This window comes from Canis lupus, chromosome 17 (assembly GCF_003254725.2).
Source record: "Canis lupus dingo isolate Sandy chromosome 17, ASM325472v2, whole genome shotgun sequence".
Classification (NCBI taxonomy): Eukaryota; Metazoa; Chordata; class Mammalia; order Carnivora; family Canidae; genus Canis; species Canis lupus.
The window spans coordinates 56,598,687-56,623,307 of NC_064259.1; the positions used below are offsets into that span (position 1 = coordinate 56,598,687).

General features: G+C 41.7%; 1 protein-coding gene and 1 long non-coding RNA gene across 6 annotated transcripts in view; one reads left to right on the top strand and one right to left on the bottom strand.

Annotated features, from left to right (window-relative positions):
- Window positions 1-23,856, top strand: HAO2 (hydroxyacid oxidase 2). Of its 4 annotated transcripts, none has more exons than XM_049095694.1 (8): window positions 1-156; window positions 8,997-9,145; window positions 11,008-11,159; window positions 13,152-13,435; window positions 14,647-14,856; window positions 18,773-18,931; window positions 19,275-19,347; window positions 23,170-23,856. In XM_049095694.1, the coding sequence occupies exons 1-8, from the start codon at window positions 67-69 to the stop codon at window positions 23,223-23,225; spliced, it is 1,173 nt and encodes a 390-aa protein (XP_048951651.1). In that variant the 5' UTR covers window positions 1-66; the 3' UTR covers window positions 23,226-23,856. The 4 variants fall into 4 exon arrangements, with proteins under 4 accessions (XP_048951651.1, XP_048951652.1, XP_048951653.1 ...); XM_049095695.1 differs by having other exon boundaries at window positions 19,278-19,347; XM_049095696.1 differs by lacking the exon at window positions 18,773-18,931.
- LOC112664110 (uncharacterized) overlaps window positions 1-24,621 on the bottom strand; it is a 74,412-nt gene that overhangs the window by 27,047 nt on the left and 22,744 nt on the right. The gene's annotated exons all lie outside the window — the stretch shown is intronic.

The window sequence follows — 24,621 nt, forward strand, 5'->3', positions numbered from 1 at the left end:
CAAGCTGGAAAATTAACTTATTGCCTTGAACCTTTTCTGAACTCATGGAGTTGTGGACAATGACCTATGTTTCCTACCACATCCAGCAGTGAGCCAGGCTTTCAACAGCTGCCTCTGAACACCACTCTCCCCAGAGACTGGAAGACGCTAACATCAGGTTTGTTGATCAAACAACAAGTGTCATTTGAGAGCTTGGAATGGGGGAAGCAGATGAAGTGGCAGGAGGTCTAGAAGAGAGGCCAGAGACTGTGTTAGCATTATAGATGCTGGTTGTAAGTTTTCAAGGTGAGAGATGTGGCCAAAAGGGGCTGTATAGAGACAGACCAAGGGACACTGAGGGAACTAGCAAAGGAAGGCTCTGCTTCAGACACTACAATAAGATAGTCACTTCCTCATTTTATGGATAGCTGAGAATTGGAGCTTGTCTAAACTGGATGGAGTAGAATATCATCTATTGGCATTACTTGAGAAACAATTGGAATATTCCTAAATCCCCAGATACCTTCCCTCAGGAAAGGATTCCTGTTACTCTATGCCATAGCAACTAACAGAGAATGAGCTATTGAAATCTGTCTTCTTTGACTGTAAGCTTCTTGAGAGTAGAGATTGACATCCTGAAAAAATTTTTTAAAAATCTCTATTGTTCAGCACAATGCCTAGATATATGTAGTAGTTAGGCTTGGTTGTGCTGTAGTAGAGAATAAACTCTGAGATCTTAGTGAGTTAATACATAAATATTCATTTCTGGCTCATACAAAATCAGCTGATCTCCAGGGCCTCTCCTGTCCAAATGATCATTCAGAGACCAAAGCTGCCTTTATCTTGTAGCTATGCCTTCTGGGGATAATGGCCTCCACATTATTGTATCCAAAAGAAGAGAAAGATCAAGGGCTACACATCAGTTCTTAAATTCCTGGCCCAGGATTTAACACATGTTACTTCACTCCTAGCCCACTGGCCAGAACTAGTCACAGAGCCCTGCCATCTCATAGCAACTGGGAGATGTCATGGAGCATATGATGAGTAGTAAAAGTTTCTGCCTTCCTGGCTGACAGTGTATACTTGACAAATTTTAGATAAACAAATGAGTAAACCTGACACAGGGCCTAAATTATGCTATCACAAAATTGAAGCAACTTCCAACCTCCAGAGACTCTGATGAGACTGCAAATGTCATCAACAAGGGGAATAATATACATGAAGCTACCATTTATTGAGGACTACTCTACACAAGGCAATGTTCTAGGAACTTTACATAGGCTATATGGTTCAGTCCTCCCAAGGATTCTAGGGGATAGGCCTTAAGATTCTTTCTTCACAAATTACTTTTTCATAGAACCATGGCGACTGAGAACCAAGTAGCAGACTGAGGTTTGGCCCAAGTAGGCCAAGTTGCAAAACTTACAAAAGTCTATCTTCCTGACTCCACGGACTCCCTCAGCTATTAAGGATGTAGGGAACATCATTAGCTGCTGAAAGCAATGACCTTCAGAAATACAGTCTAGAGTCATTGCCATAGTGAGATGTGCCAGGAGGACGGCAAAAAGGGACAGAGCTCCATTTCATAGCTGGTTTTCCCCATTTCCAACAGCCCTGCCTTTTTTGGTTTCTCTCCTGCTACCTCCTCCTAAGGACTACCACTATCAGACAGAAATGCACCTACGATCTAAAGCCAATTGTAAAAAGAATAGAGTTTGGAGCTTGTTCTGAACATTTGTGTAGTTTCTGATGTCTGTTTTGCACACTTCATCTGTTTAAGCAAACGAAGGGGCAGGAACAATGATCTCCGTCCAGGACACCTTCCTCAATAGCCTAGATTGTATGGGAATTGGCCATGCTTGCTATATGCAGCTCTCCCAATCCCATGAGACAGAGACCTGACTGTCTCTTAATACACCATTACTACTCCATACCAGCTCAACTATATCCACAGCAAGTCAGAAGGATTTCTGGTCAGGCTTTGCTATTCTTATTGTGTGAGCATAAATCACCTGAATTCTCTGGGTTTGAACATTTTCATCCATAAAGTGAGACTGTTGTATATCTACCCTCTGATCACTATCTCACTGGGTTATTGTGGGCATGTAATGGAATAATATATGTAAAAATGCTTTTAGATTGTTAAGATTGCTTAACTGGTTATTGTTCATGGCCAGCCAAATAATGAAATTTTCTTACTTTCTTATTGAGTTGCATCTTCTTGAGGGAACTTGTCGGGCAAAGCTACATAAGCCCATGGCATTTAAATGCCAACTCTCTCATTCTATAAACCATACTTGGCTATACACATTTGCTTTTTTTCATGATGCTTAAGAGCCAGGCCATAGAAGTCAAAACATATTACCAATGTGTGATGCTGGGCAAAGTATTAAGCTTCAGGTTTCTCATCTGTGAAATGGGAATTATTATAAGGGTTGAAATATTAATGCACATAAAACAATCTACATGGTGCATGGCACAACATACAGCACTTGATAAATGGTTGCAATGTTACTGTCATTTTATCATCAAGAAGCCATCATGCTATCTCCAAGGTTCTTTTTGTATTCAAATTATTCCACTGGCCAATAGAATTAGAAAATCCCCAAACTTTCAAAACACCATATGAGCACTTGGATCAATATCTCCAGTATGCCCAAACAGTCTCCCACAATCTCATAGAAAGCACATAATTTACAACATGGCTGTGCTCTGCACTGAAGAGGGCACTTGATGGGATGAGCACAGGGTGTATACTATACGTTGGCAAATTGAACTTCAATAAAAAGCAAATAAAAAACAAAACACAACATGGCCGTGCTCCAAAACTCTACTTGGAAGTCATTTGTTTGGAACTCAACACATTTTCCCATTGAAAGAATGCTATTAAAATAGTGGTTGGGTTCCCAGGTCACTGGAAATACCCATTTGGTTCACAAAGTAGCAGAAAATTGGCTTATTTGCAATGCAAATGAGTATAAAGCAACGCTGTTGCATTGCTAGTCTTAGGCTGAAACTGAAAACTAAGAAAATTATGTAATGCGTAGTTTCTTTTATTTTTCATAAATAATGGCGATGAGGAAAAGCAGGCTTAATTTGAGGAAGAGAGAATTCAGAGAATCCTCCCTTAAGGTTCTTTACTTAAGGTGCCTCTGAGGGTGTTTTCAAAGTCTTTGAAGGTTCTTTATCACATCTAATGTGACTTCAAATTTTTAAAATTTCTTTTTTTTTTTTAACTTTTTTGTTCTTAATCCAAGAGACTATATCTCATCTTCCACAATGGAGTTATCTCTGGTTTCCAAACAGTAAAGGGAAAGAAATGGGAAAGATCAGGCAAAGAGAAGAATTCGTGAGAAGGATTCTCAGAAAAAGAAAAATCAGAGAATGGTTTGGATAAATGGAGAAAGGAGGAAAAGGCATGCATATGTAGTAAAATGGACTCCCCCCGGGTCTGGGAGTAGGGAACCTAGGTTGAGTGAGAGCCCACATCCTCTTGTAGAAGGGAAGCGGTGCTGTGACTGGTCTAACAGTTCCCCACTGAAGCCATAAGGTGGCGTCACAGGGCCAGAGCAACTTAAAGAGAGGCTTCAAAGTTGAGGAGTGAGAGAGAGAAGGAAGGTTTTGAGTACCCAGTCACTTGGTGTTAGGAATAAGCCCAAAGGCTGTGCTGGTTCCCTGTTATGTACTTTACTGCCACGAACTAAATGGTTGACTAGAACGTCAACACGGCTGCATATAAATGAGGTCTTTGTGTTTACTGGCCAGCCAAGCATGTGAAGACACCAAAGACTTCAATTTCTAGTGGCTTTAGTTTCTGGTGGCTTCAAATCTGGTAGAGATTAAAAGGAAAATATATAAAAACCTATAGTTTTCAAATGAGAAGCTGAGGCCCAGGGAGATGAAATAGCTTTGCCTATGCTCATATAATTAATAAGTGTCAGGAACTTCTCCTGTCAGTCTGCTGCCATCAGCAGTCCACTGACCAGTCCCCTAGTCCAGTTTATGCAATACCTCTAACTTCAGCCCTTCTGGCTGATATCGGCTAACCAAGTTGGGTCAGGAGTAGAGGAGAAAGTGGAATGATGAAATCCAGTGTAGGTAAGTCTCTGGAAACCTTAGGATTATTATTTTTTTAAGATTTTATTAAGTAATCTCTACACCCAATGTGGGACTCGAACTCCCAACCCCAAGATCAAGAGTCACATGCTCCAGTGACTGAGTCAGCCAAGAACCTCTGGAAGCCTTGGGTTGATGCTGAGAAGCTAGTTCTCAAAGAGAAGTGAATCCAGGTACCATTGCCCAGTTATCCAGAGGAAAATGCTAGAGTCACCCAGTATGTCAGCAAGAGCACTGAATGTGGAGATGGAAGACCTAAGTTCATTTTAAATTGTGCTATGGTATAGGTTTGCACACATCTTTTCCTCTTTCTGAAGTCCCTCGCAGCAATAATTGTCTTCTAATCCTTACCAGGCAGGATCTGTGGTCTTGTGGCCTGGGGAGGTAGGGCAGTGGGAGGCTAATGACCTAATTAGGTCACAATAGTTCCAGGGTGAGTATATCCTTAATATAAATGTACTTCGCCTCAGAGCCTCAAAAACTTCAACTTGTGATAAACAAAGCTTCTGGGGTAGACACAAGTCATTCCTCGTCATCCTTGCAGAAGAGGTTCTGAAGACCTGGAACATCCTACTCCTCATGGTAGAACATGACTATAGGTCAAGAGAAGTTGAATTACTGAAAAGAAAAATCATTTAATGGGAGTAGTTGAGGAGTGGAGGCTGAAGAGGAAAGATGATTATTACACAAAACAGAATAGAATTTTTAAAAATGTCCATCGTAGCCTGGAAGGGGTCCTGAGTCCTCCATTCATATCTTGTGAAGGCTCAGGAGAAAGGCCAGAAGTGATTTGACTAGGCTGGTGGCTGACAGACCCACACTGGGCCCCTTGTTCCCTCACTGTTCCCATATAAATGTAACCCTCAATGTTATGGACACTCTGATATCTGACCAGATGTTCCTAGAAATCCAGCTCCTTTACCCTGACCTTTCCTCCCCATTTGGAAGACTCCCTGGGAGCTTATGTGCCTCAGTCAGGGCATTGCTGATTCATGTCTTCTCTGGTCCTGACACTGACTGTGGTCCCAGCCCTGGGATCCCCCTCCCTCTACCACCACACATGGGCCAGGGCCTCCTTGTGCTGCGGTGTCTCCTCTCCCAGGGCTACCGTTGCTATGGTAATGGCAACAGGCTTTGCAACTACTCTCCTTGAGGCTGTCATCCCATATACAGTGATTAAAGCACTTTCAGCCAACCTTGAACAGTGTAATCCCTCAGATAAGGTCCCCAAAGTATAGCCTTGATGTTATCTCTACCACTTCATTGAGAAACTTGGCATAAGTTCCCAGGGGACCAGGTCAGAGGGTCTTGAAGGACACCACCTTTCATCATCAAACATTTGCACCTGGAGCTGCATTCTTAGAAGCAGCTTTTGCTCCCCTTGTATCTCAATGACCTGCCCTGGGATTTCCACCCTGAGATTTCTTACAGAACACCTAGGGGTTTCTCACACAAATAGAAGCTCTGATAAACCAGATTCCTAAAGTGACACCAACATGAATTATGAGTCATCTAAAATCTTCAAAGACAGACAACTTGTTTATCTAGCCTAATTGCATTATATCAAATGGCAATCTTGAAGAAAAGCTCTGCCCTTGAAATGCCTACTGGTCATAGTCTGTCATTCTTTCTTTCCCCATCAGGGAAAACTGCTTGAACTTCCAATCATGAGCAACAGGTACTACTGAATGTCCTTGCTCTTATGTTTGGGCTTTTTCTTTTTATCACCCATATGCTAGTTATATTTCACCATTTTTTCTAACCAGGAGACAAAAAGCCTGAATAAATTAAATCACCTACAATGAGCTAAAGTTCTCACAAGAGACTTTTACCCTTTCTATCCTTTTCTCCACTCTGTCTTCATCTTGGGTAGTTGGGATAGAGGAGAAAAAAAGAAAAAAACACTGCAGTTGAGATCAAATAAAATGGGAATACAAGAAAACCGCTTGATAATTTGGATCCTCTCTTGAATTCCTGGTGGCTTTAAGTCTGGTATGGATCAAACTGAGATACATAAAAACATAGTGTTTAGTGTCCCTTCCAAATGTGGGGAAAGCTTTGAACAATGGAATTGTCCTTCTGGTCAACTAGAGGTCTCATATTGGACCTCTGATAAAAATAATGGGCTCAGTACTTTATTAAGCTATGAAAAGACAAAAATGCATTATAATTATATTTTCATCCTGAGAAATTCTTTTAAAGTTAATAAAATGAGTAATTTATGTGAACCAACTATTTTTCTCTGCACCATGAAATCGAAAAAAGAGAATGTCTATCTTTAGGGGCTACCAGAATACAGGAGTCTGAGCCTTCCCCGGTCATAATTTACTGCCTGATATTTCACAAGTTAGTCCATATCCTAGGCCTCATTCTTTCCAAATGCAAAATGAAGACACTAATACCTTCTCTGTCTGCTTCACAGGGAAGTAGAAAGGAAATAGTAGAGAGAAAAAGAAATTGTAAATAGAAATGTGATAATGAAGTGTTTGGTATATACAAAGATGCTGAGCTATTTCTTTATTTCCAAGCAGTTTCCAGATGCTATAATTCCCACTATTCGAGGCAAGTAATTCTGAGTGAGTCTGAGCCATTTGTCTTGGACTAGACTTAAGTGTTATTGAGGTCTTATGACAGAAATCTGCAGAACATCATTTCTGTGAATGTGCAATGTATAGGATATGGAGATTTGTTGAGACATTAGGAGTAGAAACCTGGTGGAGAATTCTCATCTAATAAGGCAGAGATGACAAAACAGGAGAATGTTAAATTCAAATAATGAACATTCATGAACAGCACCTCCCTGTCACATACAGTGATGGGGATACAAAGCATGTTGGGGTCCCAATTCAGTGATTTACTAGGAGGACTCATAGCATACAGCATGTAGTTAAGGCTATGATTAATTACAGAGAAAGAATGAGAAGCAAAATTAGCAAAGGGAAAAGGCTCACAGGGCAAAATCCAGAGGGAAATAGGTATAAAAACTTCCAAGAGTTCTCTCCCAGTGGAATTATGCAAGATGCACTTAATTCCTCCAGCCATGAGTTGTGGCAACACGTTTGAAGCATTGACCAGTAGAGAAGCTCATTTTAGAGACTCATTGCCCAAGGCTTTTTGTTGCGGGGTGGTCATATTGACACTCTCTGCTGAACCCAGGCCAAAATTCTAGACCCTCAGAGGGAAAGCAGATGTTCAGCATAAACCAGGTTGTTTGTGCAATCAATTCAGACATAGTGAGCAATCTATTCTTATCAGGGAATAGTGGGAACCCTTTTGAAGTCCAAGTTCCCAGACTCCAACCAAGGTCCAACTTTGAAAGCAGGCCTAGAGCCTGCTATGTTAACTCTTTTATGCACACAGAGGTTTAAATCAGTGATGGCAATACAGATGGATAAATACAATGATTAATTTATTCGACCAGAGTCACTGAGACTTTGAAGGGTTGGGCAAGAAAGAGATAAATTAGACTTGGTTGTTGTACCTTGTCAAACTCAATTCAGCACCTCAATAACTCCTTTCCCATTCACTGACAAAGAGCATTGCCTATAAAAAGCACTGTGGCTATGCTCCAAATTCCTCACTGCACATCCCAAGGGCTCTGTTTTCTGCCTGTCATAACTTCTTTCTGCTTAACCTCGTGGGTAGGTATTTGGGGTTACTTCTTTGTTTGACCTGATTAAATTCTAGTATGGCCCTGGCTGCCTTCCACCAGTTCTACTCCATCCCTACCCTTTCCAAGATCCCCACCACTTCACATTTCATCTGGTTTCCTTGGCCCCTTTGTCCATTAGAGGAGCCTCCCCATTCACATTTGAAGCCCTAGTTTCTGGGGCCTATTATCCCTGTCCCTCAGTCAATGACTTAAAAGCCATTTCATTTTTACTCACAGCCTTTGGCTAATTTTTACTCCAGTGCCAGCTGCCAGGGAGATGCCCAGGACTATGGACTACAGATTTCTTAGCCTTTCCTGCTGGAATCTTCTCATGTGGGAGATCCACATACTGCCCCTGACTGCAACCAGTGCCTTTAGCATCTCTGCAGCTAGAGTTCCCACTGCACTTGCCCCTACCAGAGGGATCTATCCTCAAACCATGCCCTCTTTCCTCTTTAGGCAGCAGGGGGTGGAGGGTGGGTGTTTAGAAGCTCCAAGCTCCAGGTTTACTTCAGATTGGGGGTGAGGATGAATGGAGGTCACTTGGTCTTAAGATGAACATGTTCAATGACTCAGCCAAGGAGTCAAAAATAGCTTCTCCCTGATGTCAACCAGGGCCCCAAGCAATTCATTCATCCAGAGATTCCCAGGAGCTCCCGGGTAATGGCATCAGTTCAGTTACAATTTTCCCAGCCTCATGGATATCCTTCCAAAAATATACAGAGCTAGGAAAACCCTTGGGCATGTTCAGGAAAATACTCACAGTGACTCAAATGACAAGGAAAAGCTACCCGGAATGAAGCTGATAAGACAGGAGCTGGTCCAGGAAAGCTGTGAATGCCATCACATGGGCATTTGATCAGACTTATATTTCAGAAGGATCCCAGGAGCCGGAGGGAGACAAGATAGAGAGTGAATCTGTAAGTTGAGAGACAAAGATAAGAAGCTTCTGTAATAATCTTATAAGAGGTGCTAGGGCCTCAAATGGATCTGAGGCAGTGGGTGTAGAGCTGTGGGTACAGACATGAGGGATATTTTAGAAGACCAGATAATCAGCATTTCGGGATGAGGGAGGGAGAATGAAGTGTGGTTTTAGCACCTTTGGCAGTACTTCCATTGGGATAAAGACTACAGGGAAATTAATGTTGAATCCAAATAGCTTCAAGCCACAGCCCCCACATTTACGTTCTCCTCTATATCTGACGTATTCTCAGTGTCCTGTTTGTTTGGTTTTGGTTTTTCCTTTGAGGGTCCAGAAATTCCAGAAATGCCCTTGGTGTGTTTGACAGACTTTCAGGCTTATGCCCAGAAGCATCTGTCTAAGTCAACTTGGGATTATATTGAAGGAGGAGCTGATGAATGTTTCACCCGGGATGACAACATCACAGCATTTAAAAGGTCTGTCTGGTCTCCTGTATCCTTTCTATTGTTAAACTAAGGTGCACTGTGTGAGAGATCTTTGGAATGTAGTAGCTCTGCTCTCTGCCTCCAAAGAGCACAGAGTACTCAAGATATATTAATGGTCTTTGTTGTTACTGTTTGGGGTCTTAGGAGATTATGAGGGGAGGGGCAGGTGGCTGGGGAGAGGATGAATGGACAAAGAACTTATCTTAGTGCCTCTGTGGAACTAGCACAAGTCATCCTCCCTCTGCATCCCAGCAACTTTGCCACCTGACAAGATAGTATAAGAGTCCAAGGTTGCCAGTTACCTGGGCTGGGAGAAAAAGCCAGCTGGGTAGGTCTAAATCTCCCAAGTTCCTAAACTTCTGACTTAAAGGAGGTAATGTATGTCGAGAGAGGGAACACAGGAAATATGGAGACCCAAAGGGTCTTAGGGGTGACAGGAAGTTGACTTCAAAGGAGAAGAGCTGGTCTAGAACAGCAGCAGGTAGAGCATAGGGTAGTAAACAGCCCACAGGCTACATCGGGCCCTCCACCTGTTTTTGGATGGTCCACAAGCTAAGAATTTGTTTTCCATTTTTAAATGGTTGAAAAAAATTAAAAGAAGAATGATAATTTTTTATACATAAAAATTATTTGAAATTCAAATTTCAGCATTTATAGATAAAGTTTTATTAGAACCAGCCATGCTCAGTCATTTAACATGTCTCTATGGCTGCTTTTGCATTCCAACAGCAAATCTGAATAACCGTGACAGACTACATGGCCCATAAAGCCTAAAATGTTTGCTATCTGGCCTTTTACAGAAAAAATTTGCTCTCCCCCCATAATAGAAAGGTCAGGAGAAAATTGAAAAATGGAATACAAGGTGAACAACATATTCTGTATTTTCATACTTGTTTAGCACTCTATGAGGCCCCTTACTCACTTTATCTCACTTTGTCTTCATGATGAAGTTTGTATCTTACCCAGGTTTGTACTATCAGTATTTCTAGCAAAACTTTTTTACATTTGTGTGGAGGAATAATAACATTTTGTGAAAAACAAACATTTTTGGACCTGAGACTAAGTATTTATTGGACTTAAAGTGTGTTTTATATATTTATTATTTGTGAATTTCCTTTTTTCTAAAGCAATGGTTAAGTCAAATCTTCAAATGAGTTAGCCTCTAGCAAAACACAAAAACAAATAAAACAAAACAAACCCCCACCATGATCATTCTCTGCAATTTGTCCTCTTTCAGTGGCCTTTTCTTTATAGAGACTTGTTTCTAACTCATGAAGGAAGAGCCTAGAACTCCTTCCTGCTTATTCTTTTCTTTTTTCTTTTTTTTTTTAAATTTCGTTTATTTATTCATGAGAGAGAGGTGGGGGGAGAGACATAGGCAGAGGGAGAAGCAGGCTCCATGCAGGGAGCCCGACAGGGACTCGATCCCAGGTCTTCAGGATCAGGCCCCGGGCTGAAGGCGGCGCTAAACCGCTGAGCCGCCCAGGCCACCCTATTCTTTTCTTTTCTAATCCTTGTTATGGTTTAAGTGAATCATAGCATCCAAGTGCTAAGAGTCTGTTCAGGAAGGCAAAACTCAAAGACACAGACCTGTGAGAGAGCAAACCTGGAAGCGATGTGGAGGACACATGCACTGGGGGTTAGAGAAACTGGTGTTAATGTGAGTCAGAGTATTGGGAAATGCTTTCTGAAAGTTGGTCTGTGTGGCCCAATCAGCCAACCAACCCCACCAGAGGCTTCTTGGCACCAGTCTGGTGTAGACCTGCACCAGAATCTGGGAGGCCTCAGCACCAGACAGCACTACATGCTGAGAGTAACTTCACTAACAGAAGAATCTTTGTTTCTGAGCACAGAATCCGCCTCCGTCCCCGGTACCTGAAGGATGTGCAAGAGGTGGACACCCGGACCACAGTCCAAGGGGAGGAGATTACTGCCCCCATTTGCATCTCACCCACAGGTTTCCACTGCCTTGTCTGGCCAGATGGAGAAATGAGCACAGCCAGAGGTATGACCCAGCCACACCTTGAGGCTCTCTTCTCTGGGGCCCTGAACTGTGCGGGTATCCGTCAGAGCAGTAGCAGGATTTCTTCTAGAAGGAGCTTAGGGACATCAATCTGGTCAGAATTAAGGAGGGATGTTCCCATAACATCTCCTCTAAGATTGAGAAAACATCCATTTCCAACATAATGAATGGTTAGAGAGGGCGGCTACAGATGAATAGATGTGGAAATTAAGCAAGCTATCCTTTGAAGGAGGGTTGCAGACCACTCAGTCTGTGGAGAAAGGGATTCTAAGCATGGCTTCAAGATAGGGCTCTCTTTGACCGCCTTCTTGGGCCAGGCCTGGTGAGTAAATGGTGAGTAAATGGTGAGTCTCTGAATTTAGGATGAGGAGAGAGTCATAACGTGAGGTCCTACAAAGGCCCCGGCAGTGCTCCTGCTCAAAGTTGCATTTCCCTTCTCCTTGACTGACTTTGTCATTTTATATGACAAAAATTTTCTTATTGAGTATGTCTCCTTCCTAGTAGCTCCTTATTCTCTTCTCTTATCCTACTTGACTGAAAAATAAGAGAAGGAAGAGGGGAGGGATGAGGCTGAAAACAATCTTGTGACTCCCTTTATAATCTTTACTATATAGGTCAAATCTAGGAAATATTTTATTTGCACATTGCCCAGGGCTTCCCAAGGATCTTTTACTTTGACCCTGTGATATAGGAAGCGATGAATCCAAGGATTCTAGAGCTGGAAGTGGCATCTGTCTGGTTAGGAGCCAAGTCTGGTTAGACTGAAACATGAATATTCTGTAGGACTATGACTGCTTTACTAAATCTTCATGGTTGAATGTGTGGTGTTGTTTTTGTAGTGGGGCAAAAGAATGTGGTATCTCCTGTTGATGTTAGGAATTGAAAATATTAAATCCTGATTAGGTCAGATTCTGTACCCAAGGGTTGTGAAATGGTAGTGACATTAGCCTACTGGAGAATCCTACAGAAAACAATGATCACAGTAGGAAATGAGAAATATGCAGCAATGTCAACATCATCATCACCACCACCGTGGCCAACCTCGTTATCACCAAGCATTTGTACAGCACATCACATAGTAATTTTTAAAATGCTTCCAGAGGGATGCCTGGGTGGTTCAGCATTTGAGCGTCTGCCTTCAGCTCGGGGCATGATCCTGGGTCCAGGAATGCAATCTCCTATCGGGCTCCCCGCTGAGGAGCCTTCTTCTCCCTCTGTCTGTCTCTGTCTCTCTCTTTGTGTCACTCATGAGTAAATAAATAAATAAAATCTTTTAAAAAAATGCTTCCAGGGGTGTGTGGGTGGCTCAGTTGGTTAAGCATTGACTCCTAATATCAGCTCTGGTCTTGATCTCAGGGTCATGAGCTCCATACCTAGCCTTACTTAAAACATTATAATAATAAATAAATAAAATACATAAAAATGCTTCCATATCTAGTATCCTGTTTAATTTTCCGCAACCCTATAAGAGAGGTAGTATTATTTCTCTCCGTTTTACAGACGAAGAAAATGGTACTCAAGGCACACAGCTAAGGAGGAGTAGAACTAGCATTCTTCTAACCCTTCTAACTCAGATATTATGCTTTCTTCAGTACAAAGATTAACCTTCTCCACTGACATTACATTTCCTCACCCTTTGTTCTCTAGTTCCCTTCTGCATCATTTGCAAGTTCATGCGCAGCCCATTCTCCCATCTGGAAGCTGCACCATGTCCAAAATCACTCTGGGTACTAAATGACTCCTCTAGCTAGGAATCTTAACAGGGTCTAGAAGACAGGCTATATATGGGGACAGCCTCCCAGGCTGACTGAATGCCCCCTATGCCTCCTACCCTAATGAGAAGCAGAATGGAGTCAAGCTTTATCTTCACTCACAGGGTAAACTGATCAGAGGTGGCCCAAACTCTAAGGGCTTCTCACCCTAGTCCAGAACCCTGCTCTCCATCCAAACTGAGTTGTGTTGTTTGCTTTGTAGCTGCCCAAGCAGCCGGGATCTGCTACATCACCAGCACCTATGCTAGCTGTGCCCTTGAAGACATTGTTGCTACTGCTCCCAGGGGCCTCAGGTGGTTCCAACTCTATATGCAGTCAGACAAGCAGCTCAACAAACAGCTGGTCCAGAAAGTTGAATCCCTGGGTTTCAAAGCTCTGGTCATCACTGTGGATGTACCCAAACTTGGCAACAGGCGACAGGACATTCAAAACCAACTGGACTTAAAGATGAACTTATTGCTGAAAGACCTTCGCTCAACTAAAGAGGTAGGAAAAATACCAGATCCAATGGGCAAGCATAACAGGAGGCAAATTTCCTCTCCTCCTTCCTCCCTTCTCTATTTCCACAAAAGTTCAGAGTGCTTGCTCTTGGCAGATACTGCAGATGCCATAGTTCAAAAAGCTGAGCTGATTCCTGCTGTCCAGAGCTTCTAGATGAACAGAACACAAAATATCCTCACTCCTGGAGGCACCCAACCTGTCACCTGAAGTGTTCTGGCCAGGGCTGGGTGCTAGGAAAGCTATGAAAAGGATTTTTTCATGCAGTAGGAGAGTAAATTAAGCATGTTCTTCCAACATTTTTTACACTATGGGACACTTAGAAAATGATAATTTTGGATGGCATATTTAGGTAAACTGACCTCCTGAAGATGCTCACAGACAAGGTAACTGGCCCAAGGAGTATAACCAGCCCAGGCCCTACCCTACTGCCTTGAGAACTGAGAGTCAGTATCTCTCTACACTTAGAACTCCCTGGATCTGCAGCACACTTGTTTGGAACCTCTGAAATAGATGACTGCAAAGACCATTTCCTCATTAAACTCCTACAGTCAGATGGGATGGAGTGCCCCTGAGCAAGAAAGTAGTGATAACATTGGAGTCCCTTGACTACATTAGAGATAATTATACCAGCCTTTTCAGTCAATGAGCAGCTGTGATACCCAGCCAAGTGACTCAACCGTTCTACCCATTAACCACAAATTAGCCTTGACATTTTCTGGAATCCTTATCTCAGATTACAGGGACACATTGGGATTTATGGGATATTTGATTCAAATTATGAGCCAAGGTTAACTATAAGGTAGTATCTGGTTCAGGATTATCAAAGTATTTCTTAATTCTCATGACCTTGTGTATATCTCAAGATAACAGTTTACATCGGCCTATAAATACTTTCATTTATCCCCTTCACTTACTAAACTCAGTTCCTTTAAAGTAGGGACTGTGTCTTGTCTTTGTATCCCCAGATTCTGGCATAGTTATTGAGCAGGGACACAATTAATGGTTAGTGAATAAGAAATTAAAATAGTGATTCTTTTGCACAAATTTTGTTAAGCAAAGGATGGCTGGAAGTTGTTGATTTCGTTACTCTTCTTTTAAGGCCTATGAAGGGTGACTATCTGAATGTGTCTCATTTTGAAATGTATCAAACAATCCTAAAGGAGCTCAAGTCTAAGATTCTTTTTTCTTCCCCACAGAGAAATCCAATGCCTTATTTCCAGATGTTTCCCATTGATGCATCCTTCTGCTGGAATGATCTCTCCTGGCTTCAGAGCATAACTCGATTGCCCATCATCCTTAAAGGGATCTTGACAAAAGAGGATGCAGAGTTAGCTGTGAAGCACAATGTCCATGGCATCATTGTTTCCAACCATGGTGGGAGGCAGCTTGATGATGTTCTCGCATCTGTAAGTAGGGTAACTTCAGAGGGTGTGTGTGTGTGTGTGTGTGTGTGTGTGTGTGTGTGTGTGTATGTGCCTACAGCAAGGTACTCTGTGCAGATTGCAGATTGGCCTACACTCCCCTCTCCCTTACCACATATGCTGGTATATTCCTGTGAATTGCAAGGACTTTTAATCATTAACAGCCTAGTATATGCCAGGTTATTTTTATAAGCTTCATATATACATCATCTCTAAATCTCTCAACTGTCTGTAAGATGGATATAATTATTACTCTTTTACAGATGGGGATCCTGCAGCTTAGAGAAGTTAAATAATTTGTCCAAGTTCACACAGTTAATAAGTGGTTAAGGTAGAAGTCAATAGGAGAGATGTTCCAAAGGCATTGAGGTCTCCTGCCTTCTGGAAGTAGTATTCAGCTAAAAGTTTGCCTGTGTGCATGGGGTATAACGACATATTTTCTCATATGATGTGTCCTGGGAAGGAATAGAGCCTCACTTAAACTAATAAATAACCATCTTTCACAGTAAAACTAAAAAATGCCGTATGAATCTTTTTCTAAAAATTTTTGACAGTCTATGATTTTCTCCCCGTCTTTTGAATTTATGTCCATTATAGATGAAGAGAAGGCAGGCAAGAAAAGAATCTTTAAATGGAAATTGTTGATTTATTTTCATGGATATATATAGCTTATATTTTTCAAGAGATTCTTCTATTGTTACTTGATTCCATTCTAAGAAAGGGAAGTGTGGGAAGGGGGCACCTGGGTGATGCAGTGGGTTGGGCTTCTGATTCCTGGTTTCCACCTGGGTGTGGTTTTGGGGTTGTGAGATCAAACCCCATGGCAGGCTCCACTCTCCCCACGGAGTCTGCTTGGGATTCTTTCTCACTGTCCTGCTGCCCCTCCCATTCATGCACACCCATGCTCTCTCTCTCTCAAAATAAAAATCAATAAATCTTAAAAAAAAAAAAGAAAGGGAAGTGGGTTTTTTCCTCTTTTAAGTTATTTTTATTATGTATGTAAGACATGTTCACTGCAGATAAGTTATAAAATGTACATATACAAAAAGAAGAAGATAAAAATCACCCCTAATTTCATCACTATCATTAATGACAATATTTTGGGATTTGTTTTTTTTTTATCAATTTCTTAATGCAAATATGACACTTTAAAAAGCCACATACTATTTTGTAATTTCTCTTTTCACTTTATCAATACACTAAGAGCATAATTTCACTTCAGTATATATGCTGCTCCCACCTTTAATGGTGTATAGTATGAATGCACAATTCATATAATCAACTGCCTACTTTTGAATATCTGATGACTTACAAGTCTTCACGATTTTAAACAATGTGTCAGTGATCATCCTTAAATTTTTAACACACTCTCAATTACTTCTTTAAGATGAATTCCAGGAAATGGGGAAGCTGTATCAGCAGGTTTGTACATTTCAAGGCTTGTGAAACTTGGAGGTTTAATGTGCTAATCACTGGCCCCCTTCTCCCCACCAGGTTCTCACTGACAGAGAACAGGCACAGAATAACAAGCCCACTTGGAGAGTAAGGGACACTGTTTACCAGAGCTCTTCATAAGAACTGACTAAAGAGAACAGTTAGACCTCCTACTTCCCATCCCCCAGATTTTGACCTATGAATCCAGGAGAAAGTCGATCTGCAGAGCACATGCTAGCTCTCTCATCCAACTCCTGAAAAGATGCCATCGGCCACCTCCCACACATCCAGAAATGGGCAGAACAGAGTGCAAAAGATTATAGCAGGTCCCAAGTAGTCCCAATTGTGCTTTCAGGTAGGAACAGAAAGCAAAAAAGGGCCCATCACCAGCAAGCAACAAATAGAGTAGAATGTTGACTTTCGAAACAACTCTAATAAAACATATACGATAGTGTCTCTCTCATGAATCAGTTTAGCTAGTCTTGCTCCCTTTGCGGAAGGACTGAGTAATAGTTGGAAAGAAAAGCTAAGTAATTGCTCCCTATTGCTCTTCCTCAGTAGAGAATGACTGTTAGCAAACGCAGGAGCCAAGAGAGAATTTCTCCTTCCCTATCGTGCTGATCAATACATAATTCTCCCAAGCCATCTGACTTTAACAACCAAACCCAAGGTCATCCAGGGACAGTGCTGAGATTAATGCAAAGCTGATGAGGTACCTCTGGCTCAAAATTTGAGAAGGTGCCAGAAAAAACCTAGTAAGATAAATAATAGTTTAATGTACTATTTAAAAATTTTAAATTAATGCAAAAAATCCATGGCCAACAAAATATCAACATTTTAAATAAAGATAGTATCTGTCCCTGTGCCTGCATAGCCTGCCTCCACTCATCTTACTGTCATCGTGGCCCCGGATCCAATAAAACTTTATTTATAAAAACAAGCCCTCCAGCTCACAGGTCAAAGTGTGCCATTTTATTCTTAAATATTGCATTCAAATGTTATCTATCTGAGCGTTTTGGCACTCCTTAAATTTTGTGCCTGAGGTAAGCACCTCACTCTTTCCACCCCAAGCCTCTCCCTGTGAGAAGTATGACTCTTTGAAGTTCCCATCTTTAGAAGGTTCCAAATCTAGCACTTCTTGTATTTCTTCCTTGGACCTGGGAAAAGGGTCAGAGCTATCTGTTGTCTCCTGAAAGCTCTAATGAATGTCCTATCATGACCTATAGAAAGTAACTCTAAAGTATTGTACCCTAGGCCAAAATTCACTCCCTGTCTGTTTCTCAAATTCCATCAGCTCCATTGTCCAGTACAGCTCACTGGAAGAGTTTGTACAGATATGTTCATTTCTTTTTCCCAAAATCATTGAAATATTCCAAATAATACCATGCTGGGACTATAAAAATATATAAAATATATATTATTTTATATATTATATAAAATAATGTCCCCTTATTTGGACATGCATTATCACCAGTTATCAATGTCAGTTTAAAATGTATTCAATTCTTCTCCATTTGTAAATTAGAGTACAAAGTTCTTTCCTTCCTTATTTCATATTCTGCTCAGTAATCCAAAGGATCTCATTGAGGTAGAATTCCCATTGATTCCTTGGGCAGCAGAAGTTCCCTGGGGCTAGTTTCTCCTCCTCTACAGTCCAAGAGCCATAGAACAGGAGCTCTGTGGCAGTTCCAGAACTCTACCCTCAAGGACTCTCCTCCCAGACTCTGCTGTCACCCCTCCTCCTAGACTTGGAGGTGCTCAGGAGTGCAGCTCAGTCTGGGGCACCATGGATTGGCACAGCCTGGTAACTACAGAGCCTAGAACTGAGGACACAAGGTGAGAGACAAAGCCTGGGAAACACCAGGCTAAGTTATAAGCAGCTTTTGTTTTACCTTTCAGAGTCTTCAACCCTACTTCAACAGCACTGCTGCTTCCATTCCCAACCTATGTCTTTGATAACACACACAGAAGTCAAGAACAGGTGGTTCAAGTGTGGTGTGTAAGGAACATGCAGCCCGGTTACACAAGGTGGGCTGTGATCCAGACACTTGCCAAAAAAGACTCAGTGCCTTAGCAATGGAGAACTAGAAACAGAGAAGATAGGAGAAAACCAAAAGTCAAAATGTACTTTAAAAAGAACACTAAAGTGAATACCGTTAATGGAAAATATCCCCTTTAGGATATGAGGAGAAACCAAGAGTTTCTTCCAAGCTGTAGACAGCTGAACAAGTGAATCAGAGAGAAGTCACACTCTGTCAGGGCAGAAAGTGCAAGAGAGGGAGCCTGCAGAAAGTCCTTGGGGCTTGGGGACCTAGCTGCACTGCTCTGGTAGGGGAGGGGAAGAAACCAGTAGATGTCATCCACACTTGGACTTCCTATTCCTAACCCACACTGAGGGGCACCTGTGTCCCATGATCCCTGAGAGTGAAAATGGTAATCCCTCAAGCCACATGTGTCTCGTTCTCAGATTGATGCCTTGGCAGAAGTGGTGGCTGCTGTGAAAGGGAAAATGGAAGTATACCTGGATGGTGGGATCCGAACTGGCAATGATGTGCTCAAGGCTCTGGCCCTTGGGGCTAAGTGTGTGTTTCTGGGGAGACCAATCCTCTGGGGTCTTGCCTATAAGGTGAGAGTGGCAAAGTGAAAATCAAGATACTGTGCTTCTCATTTTTTTTCCCACACTTTACTGTGGCTTACCATCCAAGCTGAGCCATTTTTTGAGGTGCCACAGATTCCTGAGGGACAGCTACTCCTTGCCTGCATCTCTGTAGCATGTTGCACATTCTCAGGCATGCTCACCCCCATCTTTTCCTCTTTGCTTCCCTGTCTTCCTGACATTGTTCCAATTTTACAGACATTGCCATCCTCCCCACTGCAGCTGTGAACATGCCTAGAACTGATACTCAGCACATGGGCAGAATGTTCCCTCACACTTCTTTTTTGTCTCTCCCCATCCCGCATGTTGGAAGCAGGGTGAATATGGCGTTGAGGAAGTTTTGAACATTATAAAAAATGAGTTTCACACTTCCATGGCCCTGACAGGTAAGTTTTTATAGTCTTTTTCCTGATTTAGACCTGAAGGCATGAGGGCACAGGAGTGGCGGCTCCCCCTTCTAGCTAGTTTCTCCCAGCCCAGCCTAGAATAGAGAGAAAGAAAAAGATGCCCCAGACAAAGAATTGAACACAGACTCAAGATGCAACACCTTTGCTACAAAATCAAATGCAATTTCAGATTATAGGAAAGAGTGTCCCCTTATACTCTTCTGTGTTCGGATCACACACCAGGCTTTTTGGGTGTGGCTCTGTGTGTCACTTTTTCATATTCATGGACTGTGAGGAATTGAGAAATTATGTCAAGGAGGAGGCATGGAGGAACTGGGGAGATAGACACAACAGGAGGAGAGAAGGCGGGGAGAAGGAGAAGTGCCGTCTTGTGTAACCACAGCCAGAGAAACGTAAATGTCTAAAAGTTACATGCAGGTGGATTTCAGTCAAAGATAAAGTTATCGTAAAGTAGTGCTCATAAAAATTTGTAAGTGAAAAAAAAATTGTAAGTTTAGCAAAGCCTGGGATCCCAGTGATCTATAAAATAGTAGCTCTCAACTAAGATCATGGATGACTGCCCTCTTGAGGAAGATTTGGTTTAGAATTTGAATTTATTTTTTTCTAGTAGGCACAACAACTGTAGGGTGGATAATGCGGGTAGTTAGTGCTCAGGGGCTGGGGACACTAAATGTCCTAACATGCCTGGAGCTGTCTCATAGAAAAGAATTACCCTACCAAAATGCCAAAGGCCAAATGACTCTGTCTTTGATTGTCTTTGTCTGCTGTAGATCTAACTGATCACTATGTGAAAGCTCAGACAAGATGAATCTCAATAAGACTTCCATTCACTCCTCAATTCTAAAATTTGATAATACTTCTCCAGAAGTAAGGAAATAATGAATCAAGAGCTCTGATGTGAAATCAAGACCATTTTCATGCCATTGACTTATTTCCATAAATATTACAGTGCATCAGTCGTGTGCCAGGCACAAAGGCAAGATGTCCTGGTTCTTCTCAAGTCTGGTTTTGGTCTGATATTTGGACAAGTGTCTTGTACTCAGTGTCCAAGTTATATTAGTAGTGTCTATTGGGACTACAGATTGAACCTTTTGGGGTTGAGTAATACAAGTTACAAAACTTAGATCAGCATTACTGCCAGTACCAGCCTCCTTCCCACAGAGCAAATTAATTAAAGAAAGGAAACGGGAGGAATAGATCAAGTTATGGAGGATGAGGACCAGAGCCATACTTTTCAGCTTTGGACCAGAGTCATACTCTTCAGAGCCTATGAAGATAAGTCAGTAAGTGACCTGGTGTTACCAAGGCCCTTTCATGAGGGAATGGAGGGCACAAGGGCAAACAGATATCATAGTGGTGTGTTTTGACCCTGAGAAGGAGGAGAGTGAAGGACGAGAAGACCCATGAGCTTCTGCAGATTCCAGGAGGTTGAGGTGACTTCTGATCCCCCAAATATTTTCTCCTATCTTTGTGAAATGATGTCTGATCTTATTTTAACAGAAGCCTGTTGGAGGAATTAACAGTAAAAAAGCTTTTTTATTCTATTAAAAGTTTACGCTTAACAGTCACTGGGGTGGAAATGGTGGCTGGAAAAATCTTCTGAAATAAAGAGGAGAGCATCCTTTTTTAAAAGGGGCAAGAGAAAAAAACGGAATTGTGAGCACTTTTAAGGCTGACAATTTATACTCGCCTCCTTCTAACTGTACTACAATGAGAATGTATTGTTTTAAATGTCTATATAAAAATTAGTAATCACTACCAAACATGGGACAGGGAAGAGGGAGGAAGAGAAAGAATGGAAAACTCAAGCAGAAGGGTATCGGTTGGCATCCTCTGCATAAGAGTCTCTCCCCAGGGTAGACCCCCAGGCTGGTCCTTGGGAAGATGGGAGCTGAGGCAGGCGCTTGTGCTTTTGGTGGAACTCACTAAAGTGCAAAATCATAGTGTGAAAGCCCTGAGATTCTGCACCCCTTAGCTCTTCTGCACACAATGCACATAAGGTGCCTGACACAAAATCAGCACCCAAGAGGAATCAGTTGATGTGATTTCTCTCACCTGATTCCCTTGGAGATGTGTGATGTTTTTCCTTTATGACCCTCTGAAAGCAAAATAAGCTTAAAAGTCGTGTTTTTCTCACCATGACACCAATTGCTGAAATTATAGAAAGGTTAAAATCATGATCTCTCTTGAAAAATGTCCACACGTAAATCATACCAACACAAGGCTGCATGGACCTCACTGAGATCTCATTCTTCACAAGGGGAGGAGGCTGAATTAAAAAGTATATGAACCTTCTTGAGGTTTATTGTTTGGAATTACCTACTTCACTTTAGAGTAGCCAAAAGATTTTAGTGTAAACATCCTCCTAATTTATAGCAATGAAAGAGTGGAAGAAAATCATAATTATGCATTCTCCCTCACTTTTACTGAGCCTCTGCCAAGTGTAGGGCAGTGTCCTTGGTATTGTATAAGACCCAGAAACTAATTGATGAGAGTTGAGTAAGCACGGAAGCATTTCCAAGGCTTATGTGTCAAACTGTATTAAGATGAAGTCATAACATGACTTTGTTACAACTATTGAGACATTTTTACATCATTTAAATATTATTTGTATTACAATATATAACCAAAGATCATACTTTCGCATCTCTGTACTCCTTGAATAGGTCTGCCTGCCCACTGTTCTCCCCTCTGGGGAAACCCAAAGCTCTTAAGACCCCACTGCCATTCTGAGGAGAGCCACCTCTGGCACCAAGTTCCTGCTTCTGCCGAATGAGTTGTTTGTGGGTTATTTATGTATCCCATGCCTGCCATCTCTGTCCACTATAATCAACAGAGGCATGATTTTTTAGAGAGGAAAACCCCCCTCTCATTAATTTTATTTTCACAAATAATACATTTTGCTAAAGTTGTGTTTTGGGAGGTGAAGTTACACACATCATACATGTGGGAAAAAACTTCAATTAAACATTACACATCCTGGCATTCAAGTTTTCTGCCTTATCATCACCGGGATTTCCTGTCCACTCAAGGCCACAACTCTCCAGTCTGTACCAACATACTACTCCCTCTTTCTCCTTCCTTTTTTTTTATTTATTGGAGTTCAATTTGCCAACATATAGTATAAGACCCAGTGCTCATCCTGTCAAGTGCCCCCCTCAGTGCCCATCACCCAGTCACCCCATCACCCTGCCCACCTCCCCTTCCATTACCCCTTGTTCGTTTCCCAGAGTTAGGAATCTCTCAAGTTTTGTCACCCTCTCTAATTTTCACGCTTCTGATCCAACATCACTCTCTTCAATCCCTGTGTCTCATCTCAGCTACAGTTCTAATTTTGCATTTTGATTCAGATCCTTTACTAAAGTGTTAAATTTTGCAGAACTTTCCCTTGGAAGGCAACCGCAGTATGAAGTACTCATCCCATCTCTTATTCCTGACTCATATTTTTCTCTGACATGTACTTCCTATATCCTTGAGGCTTATCAGTGCTCAGATAAAGGTCAAGTGTATCTATGGCACATATGAATTTATTTCTAAAATGCTAAAATAGTGTTTCTATATTTTTACTATGCCATTTTGACATGGCTGTGTTGAAAGAGGACATGGGCACAGGCTCACAAAGTAATTCTCAAGGCAATCAGAATCACATTTTTCATGTGATTCTGGTATCCATAATGGTTTCCCGGGGTGAGCACAGAGATCAAGTCAGGCCTGTTCCCATTGGATCATCCCATTACCCATGATGACGTAGGTCATTGGGGTTTTAGAGCAATAAGCTCGTTAACCACATTGTTCTTTTAGGTTGCCGGTCGGTTGCTGAGATCAATCAGGACTTGATCCAGTTCTCCAGGTTGTAAAGAAAGAGGGCTAATGACCAGACTGCTGAGGTTGCCCACAGGAGGAAGACAAACTCATAGCATGGTGTGTGATGCCTCCTGCCTTGGCTCTATCCTATCCAGAGGCTCATCCCCGGACCTTCCACCACTCCATACCTTGTGCTTCAGGCCCTCCAAACCCCTCCTTTTCCTCAAATTTGACATGCTCCTTTTTGCCTATAACAGCTTGTTATATGCACTTGCTTGAATTCTTCCTCGGAAAGAATTGTTAAAAAGGTGGAACAATAATGACTGAAATAGATAGTGAATTAATTTTTTTTGCATATCAGTATCTCTATGAACCAAACTATGGGGATTTACACTCTGCATAGAAGAACTACATGTATGAAATATTATCCCATCAAAATAATACTCCTATCTGTAGATAACAGAGAAATAATATAGTTAAAAACATGGACTTTGGAGCATACAGACATGGTTTAACAGTCAGGATGGGTACTGACAAGTTGTGCAATGGGAACATTTTTCAATCTCTCTGTAAATGGGAATGATACTACCTAGCCTGCTAGGTTGAGAGAAAGACTAAGTGAGATAATGTGTGTAAAATTTAAAGCATATTGCTTAGTACCCAGTAAAAGTTTAAGAAAAAGTAGCTTTTACTGGCAAATTTCTATTCATCTTTCAAGACCTTCTTCAAATGTCACCTATTCTTATCGTGGCTACTTGCTAGGTGCTTCCTATTGTACTTTGCACTCTTATAGCCCTTATTATAATATGTTGTTATTTATTTATTTGCATGTCTCTACCAACAAATAGACTGTACATGGCTTCAGGCAGGAAACTACGTTTGGTACTGGGCTTGGCATTTAGCAGCATATTGATGAATAATTGTAGAATGTATGGATCAATGGATGGATGGATAAGTGATGGATGGATGGATGGATGGATGGACTAGAGATAAATGGATGGAAGGAAAAATGGGAAAATGAATAGATGCCTTATCTGAGTAAAAACTCCCCAAACCAGTAGTCAGCTTAAATAGACTTCTGAAGCAGCGGAATCCCACTGAATAAGATCTGACATTGTAGACAACAAGAAAGTTGGGGACAGAAATCAACATCATAAATAGCCTCGAGCTCATTTTCCCGTGTTCTTACTTACTGCTTTTTACATTGTGTTCTTTATACAACAACCAAAGAGATTATTTTTCAAGTACAAGCAAATCCTCTGTCCCATTAGTTTAAAGCCTTTCTGTGGCTTCCCATTCCATTTAGTGGAAATCCAAACTGATCCCCAGCTCTTCCCTGGGCACCGCATGTCTGGTTCTTACAGACCTTCCAGCTCATTTCTTCACTACTCTTTCCTTCACTCACCATGCCCCAACCATTCTGCCTCCTTCTTATTCCTTAAACAAGCA